The following is a 7,032-nucleotide window of genomic DNA, read 5'->3' as shown; positions in this document are numbered from 1 at the left end:
GGTCTGGGGAGGAATGGATAGGGGGGACGCACCTGGGGAGGTCTGGAGTAGAAGAATCCTGTCTAGGAGATTGAAGGGGACCCCAACTGAGGGGGGCTAGAGGGAAAAGGGACCCAGTTTGGCTCGAGATAGAAGGGGGGGTGGGACTCTGGTCTGAGGGAATGGAGGGAGCGGGGATTCTGGTCCGATGGGACCGGAGGGGAGAGAGACCTGGTCTCCAGAGGATGGACGGGCAAAGGACCTAGGGACTGAGAGAGGGGAGCCTGGGGTGGGGAGGGGGAAGGGGGAGAGCATCTGGCAAATGGGGAGATCTTCCCTGGGGAGGGAGGAAAAGGAGGATGCCTTTTCGTAACATCGTAAACTGTATAAATGTTTGCTGAATGAGTGAGTGACTGATCGGAGCCGTAGCTATGGCAACTAGATGGTCCAGTCCCTGGGGGAGTGCAGCGGGAAGGTGTTTTCTGTAAGGAGGGCCTGGGATGCTGTGGGAGATGGATAAGTGTGCGCGGAAGTGTGATTGTTTATCGGTGTGTGTGTGTGTGTGTGTGTGTGTGTGTGTGTGTGTATGGGGGGAGGGGGTAGACATCGAGGCTAGATATATGCAGGTGCAGGACCCTGGAGGTGGCATCTGGCTCTCCCTGTTTCCACCCGTGTCTCCCGAGGGTTCCGGACCCAGGTTTGGGGGCCAGGGGCTGCTCTTGTTCATTTCCGTCGGCCGAAGACCCCTGGGTGGGCCAATACACCCCAAGACCGGGGGAGAGACCGAGGTAAAGCCAGAGCCAGAGAAAGGCAGAGCCTAGGGCGGGGGGCGGGGAGAAGGAGAGTGCGCGCTGCGGGGACTGCGTGCCTGCAGGGGCGGTAAGCCGCAGTGACCCCACCCATGGAGGGGACCCTCCCCTCTGCTGAGCCTTCCTCCGGGGTGTGTCTGGCGGCTAGCGATCACTCGGGTCACCCGGGGTCGCAGTGTTGGAACGCCAGCCTTCCCGCACACCTCCGTCTAAATGGTGCCAGCTACCCCCTCCCACAAGCCGCAACTCGAGGCTTTCCCGCACCCCTTCCCCTCCCCCCCGAACCCCGAGGTGGCGGCAGCCTCTCGAAGCCGGGCCGCTCGGATGCCCAGGATGAGGCGGGGGAGGGGGCGGGCTGGGGAGAATGCTCTTATACCTTCCCTCCAGAGAGGAGGAGGCTGGCGGGGAGAGGGGCGGTGGAGAGCCGCTAGGTGTTGCATCTTGGGTGGGGGAGGGTTGCTGGGGATAAACCCCTGGGAAGGGAGGCTCAGGAGGAAGAAGGGGCTGCAGAGGAGGAGTCCCTGGGTGGGGAGGGCTTGCGGAGAGCAGAGTTTCTGAGGGGCGGGTAGGCTCTGTAGGGGAGAAGGCACTTGGGCAAGGAGTTGCTGGGGAGAAGGCTCTGGCTCTGTGTGTGTGTGTGTGTGTGTGTGTGTGTGTGTGTGTGTGTGTGTGTGCGCGCGCGCGCGCGCGCGCGTGTGTGTTCACTGGGGTGGGGTGGGGTTGGGGGCGGGGGAGGTGCATCTTCTCCAGACATTTGTCTGGCAGGAACCCAGGGGCAGCAATTTCCCGGAGATGCTGGTGTGTTCTGATCGATGACCAATGGGTCTACAGAAGACCTCACACCGAAGGAGCTCAAACCTCACCCCAGCCCGGCATCAGCTCAGGGGAATCTTGGGTCTCGGGAAATCCTTGGGGAGGGAAGAAGCCACATGTTCTATCCTGCAGTCACTGAGAAAACTCATTTGGGGGGGTGGGTAGAGAGAGAGAGAGAGACAGAGAGAGAGAGAGAGAGAGAGAGAGAGAGAGAGAGAGAGAGACAGAGAGACAGAGAGACAGAGAGACAGAGAGAGACAGAGAGAGAGACAGAGAGAGACAGAGACAGAGACAGAGAGAGACAGAGAGAGAGACAGAGAGANGAATGATGAGAGAGAGAGACAGAGAGAGAGACAGAGAGAGACAGAGACAGAGACAGAAACAGAGGGACAGAGAGATAGACAGAGATAGAGAGAGACAGAGAGAGAGACAGAGACAAAAAGAGAGGGAGGGAGACAGAGAAATAGAGACAGTGAGATAGACAGAGGCAAAGAGACAGAGAGAGGGAGGGAGGAAGGGAAGGAGAGAGAGGGGGGAAGGAGAAGAAAAAGGAGAGGGAGGAGTGGGGGAGGGGAGGGAAGAGAATGATAAAGGGGGAGGGGCAAAGGAGAAAGCTCCACCACGCCATCCTTGTCTATATGGAGGTCTGCCTGAGCTGAGGAGTCTGGGGGCTGCAGAATGAGAGCTGTCCAAATACCTTTCTCCATCCTCTTCCTCCTCCCAGAATACCCACCTACTCCTGAGAGGCTGAGAATGGAAATGTCAGAGGCATGGCAGCACAGGAAAAGACAACTCGAGGGTCCTTGGGATCTGAGAATGAAAGAAGAATAGGGGCTTCTGACCTCCTTGCCCTCCTCAGGCCCTCCTCCCATTCCTATCTTCCCTTCCCCCATCACACTCTCTACCTTTCAGAATGCCCCAGTTGCTGCAGCAACCCCCTCCTTCCTAGCTTCTCCTTGGCAACGGGCCAGTGGTAATGCATCCCTTCTCTTTGCTCCACCCCCTAGTTCAGCTCCATCCTGAGGGGCCTTATCCTCCCACCTTCCCCTGAGCTTTGGGGAATATGGCAGCAGAGATGGGGTGGAAACCCAGGAGAGGGAGAAGCCCTCCATAGCCCAAAGTGATCTTCGAAGCTCTGTGTAGCCTTACACACGGGAAACTGAGAAGATTAGCTCTAGAACACTGTCAGCTCAGGCTTCGAGAACATTAGAATCTTACACTCGTAGAACTGTAGAATCTGGGAGCCGAATGGGACTTCAGGAAAGTGTCTAGTTTCCCTTCCAGCTCCTGGGGAATCCTCTCTAGACTCCCCGATTATTTGTGCTAAGCCTTTGGAGGAGGAAGGAGATGTGAGTCATACTGCTTTCCCATCGGAGGTAGCAGAAGTTCAGGGAACCCTCAGGTCGATGGGAGAGGCTGGAGGCAGACACACAGAAACACTTCCTGACAGGTGCAGGAGCCACAGGGTGAGAACCATCCTAGGAGGCAGCAAAGATCACCATGGACTTGAGTCAAGAAAACCTGGGTTCGAATCCTGCCTTATTAGCTATGTGTCCCTGGGAAAGCCCTCTGTAAGAATCAGTTTCCCCACCTTCGAAATGAGGTTATCTCTGCAGATCCTAAAGTGTTATATGGCAGTGAGTTAATTTTCCTCACTGGACAAAGGATAAAGTGGAAGCCGGGAAGACTTCCTAGAGGAGGAGGAGATTCTAAACTGCGTCTAGGAGTGGGGAGAAAGAGGAAACTAGGTCTAACTGTGAGAACGCAGGACAGACTTCCTGCAAAGATACCTGCCAATCAAATCATGCTATGAAAGAATTCCTGGGGGTGATTAACCCGTCTACAAGTATTTATCAAGCATCTACCATGTGGCAGCTAGGTGGTATAGTAGATAGTGTCAGGCCGAGAGTCAGGAGGACCTGAGTTCAAATGTGATCTCAGACCCTTACTAACTGTGGGATCCTGAGCAAGTCACTCAACTCTGTTTGTCCCAACTACCTCAGCTGTAAAATGAGCTGGAGAAGAAAATGGCAAATCACTACAATATATATGTGGTTTTTTTTTTTGTTTTTTTTTTTTTTGTTTTTTTTTTTTGCCAAGAAAACCTCAAATGGGGCAGCTGATGGCTCACTGGGTAGATAGCCAAGTGTAGAGAAGAGCTCCTGGATTCAAATCTGGCCTCAGATACTTCCTAGCTGTGTGACCCTGGGCAAGTCACTTAACCCCCATTGCTTAGCCCTTAGTGCTCTTCTGCCTTGGAACCAATACTTGTATGGGTTCTAAGACAGATGGTGAGGGCTTAAAAAAAGAAAACCCCATATGGGGTTGTGAAGAGCCAGATATGCTAATCAAGTAAACAAACATGGTAGGAACTTTGCCAGTCACTGGGGACACAAAGACAAAAATGAACCAATCCCTGCCCTCCAGGAACTTATGTTCTATCAGGAGGATAACACCAAAGACTTTAGACTGAGAGACAGAGACAGAGATGATGGACAGAAGATAAAGAGATAGATGCCTGTATGTGATCTATACCAATTATATTCTAAATAAATATAAGTTAATTTTGGCAGAAAGTTGCAAGCCACTAAGGGGATGACACTGAGCTGAATCTTGAAGGAAATCAGGGATTCTAAGAGACAGAGTGGAGGAAGAAGTGCATTTCCAGGCATGGGGGCCAGTTAATGCAAAGACCTGGAGATGGGAAATGCAAGCCTGTATGTGAGAAATAGCAAATAGACCAGGAAGACTGAAGCACAGAGTAAGTGGAGAAGAGTGATGAGGCCTAGAAATCATGTACTTGGAGAAAGTTCTGGATTTGGAGTCAGAAAGACCCATTTTTTTTTACAAGTGACTTAACTTGCACTCTGCCTTAATTTCCTCAATTCTCAATGTAGGATTTCTAAGATGGACATAAAAATAGCACCAATCTCCCAGGGCTGCTGTGAAGGAACATCAAATGGGATAATATTTGTAAAGCGCCATAGAAATGCTAGCTGGAAGGAGTCTTTGAGATCACAGAGTCCAACCTCATTTTACAGATATGGAAGCTCCTGACCAGATTGCTTAAGGGGATTATCTGAGTTCCCCTAGGTAGTAAGGAAGGAAGTGGAAGAACTAGGATCCTTCTTGTAACAGGCAATGGGGGCTGGATGGGAATCTGCCAGGCAAGGGTCAGGGGTGGAGAGCAGACTGAGAGAGGCCCTTGGTGGTAGTCTCAGGCCTCTCCTTCCCTCTCTGTCTCTCTCTCTGTCTCCTTCTCTGTCTGTCTGTCTGTCTGTCTGTCCTCTCTGTCTCTCTTCTCTCTCTCCTCTCTGTCTCTCTTTCTCTGCCTCTCTGTCTCTCTCTCTGCCTGTCTCTCTGTCTCTGTGTGTGTGCCTCTCTGTCTCTGTCTCTCTTCTCCCTGTCTCTCCTCTCTCTCTCTGTCTTTCTCTGTGCCTCTTGCCCCCCCCCCTCCTCTCTGTCTCTCCTCTTTCTTCTCTCTGTCTATTTCTCTTCTCTCTGTCTGTCTCTGTCTCTCTCCCCACCCCTCTCTCCCTCTCTTTCTTTCCCCCTTCTATCTGTCTCTCCCTCCTCTCTCTTCTCTGTCTCCTCTCTGTCTCTCCCTCTCTCTGTCTCTCCTCTCTCCCTCTTTCTCTCTTCCCCCCCCTCTGTCTCTGTCTGTCTCTCCCTTCCTCTCTCCTCTCTCCCTCTTTCTCTCTCCCTCTCCCTCTCTCTGTCTCTGTCTCTCTCTGACTCTCTGTCTCTTTCTTTCTCCCCTCAGCCACTTCTCAGGAACCTGACCGTTTCTACTATGGTGAGTTTGGAATTCGGTGGGAGGGGGGACTTGAGGGAAAGTCCTAGGTAACGAAACCCAGCTTTCTCAGTGCGCCACAAGAAGACCTCCAAGCACAACAGATAATCCCAGTATCTTTCCTGCCTGCTCCTGGTCTACATCCTGTTGGCTTGGATTTGCCTGGGAGGTGTTTTTTTCCCCTTCTGATGTTATTCTGGGCTCAGGCTACTGCTAAAACAAATAAAATGGGGGAATAGGGGTTGAGATCACATCATCTAATTTGGAGGGGGCAGCCTAAAGCAGAAGAAGAAAAGCGGGGAGTTGGGTACTACATGGAGAAAGATAGAACAGCGTGGGAATTAGGGTTTATTTAGCTCTCTTCTGTGTCACATTCAATTCTTAGTTCAGGTCCAACCCCACTTCCTAGCCCATGAGTTCCCATTTGGCAGATGAGGAAACTGAGGTCCACAGAAATCAGGGGCATAATCAGGATGGAGGCTTGGGGAGGTGGGCTGGGGAAGCGTCATAGTGCAGATGGATCACCACACGTGCTCTTTCTCCCTTTCCAGACTATGACACTGTTCGTACTGTGGGCCTTACTCTGGCCACCATCATGTTTGTTCTAGGCATTCTCATCATACTCAGTAAGTGCCTTCCCATCACTTGCACAGACCCTCTACCTGAGCCCCCCAGAAAATCCCTCCTTCCTTATGTAGAGCTCCCTCCCCCAGCCCCCAGAGTGCTGGCTCCCTTATCCTCAGACCACAGCATTCCCACCCCAGGTTAGAGGGCAACCATGCTGAGTTTGGGTGGGTCCCTTCCTGACTATTTTCCCTGGCTCCCAACTCTAGTCTCAGCCTTTCTTCTCTCCATCTCTCCATTTCTGTCATTCCACAGGCAAGAAGGTGAAGTGTAGGAAATCAGACTCCAGGTCAGAAGGGTCTTCGGGGGGTTAGGGATGAGGGTGGGCTTCCTCTAGTTCCTCTAGTTCCCCAAGTCCCTCCATCTGGCTTGCACTCCCCCTCTCTGCCCCTCTGAGTCTAGCTCTGTCCTTGTTTCTTTCTGCCCATATGTCTGCCTCTTTCTCTCCATTTCCTCTGTTTGTGTCTATGAATTTTTGCCCGTTACCTGCTGTATCCATCTCAGTCTGCCCCTGTCTCTGTCTTTGCTTGTATGCCACTGGCTCGGCTCTCCTGTCTCTGTGTCTCCTCTGCCCCTGCTAGTCTCCCTGTCTCTGTCTCTCTCTTGGTCTCCTTACAGTCTCTTCTCATTCCTTTCTTCCCGCAGTCCGACCATTAAAAACTGTAAGTTTCAATTCTCATCAGGGAGTGTGTGTATGCATACATATGTATGTGTGTATGTGTGTTGTAGAGGGGGGTGGGAACCATCCATGCCTGGATGGATACTACAGCAGAAAGAGGTAGCTGCGTTTGGGAAGGACCTTCAGATTATGTCTCTTTCCCCTCATATAGTGGGGCTAATGCACTGTTCAGAATAGGTAGCTATCCTCAGAATAGAGACCTGGGCTCAAATTCTAGCTCTGACTGTGTGATCCTGGGCCAGTTATTTAATTTCTTAAGTTAAGGGGAGACTTCTTAAAGCTATCAGAGGGGACCTGCACTGATAGAATTTCCACACCTGGGAGTTCCCTTTACC

At 52.0% G+C, this 7,032-nt stretch overlaps 1 protein-coding gene across 1 annotated transcript; it reads left to right on the top strand.

The window, feature by feature from the left end:
• Positions 1-5,364: 5,364 nt before the first annotated feature.
• FXYD7 (FXYD domain containing ion transport regulator 7) lies at positions 5,365-6,327 on the top strand (the record flags this gene model as incomplete). Its single annotated transcript, XM_044684258.1, has 3 exons — positions 5,365-5,397; positions 5,946-6,020; positions 6,274-6,327. Coding segments are annotated over 3 exons (162 nt in total), but the record flags the coding sequence as incomplete, so codon positions are not given.
• Positions 6,328-7,032: the final 705 nt, after the last annotated feature.

The sequence above is a fragment of the Gracilinanus agilis genome, unplaced genomic scaffold, assembly GCF_016433145.1.
Source record: "Gracilinanus agilis isolate LMUSP501 unplaced genomic scaffold, AgileGrace unplaced_scaffold47097, whole genome shotgun sequence".
NCBI classification, from domain to species: domain Eukaryota; kingdom Metazoa; phylum Chordata; class Mammalia; order Didelphimorphia; family Didelphidae; genus Gracilinanus; species Gracilinanus agilis.
This window is presented reverse-complemented; position numbering and strand designations above follow the sequence as displayed.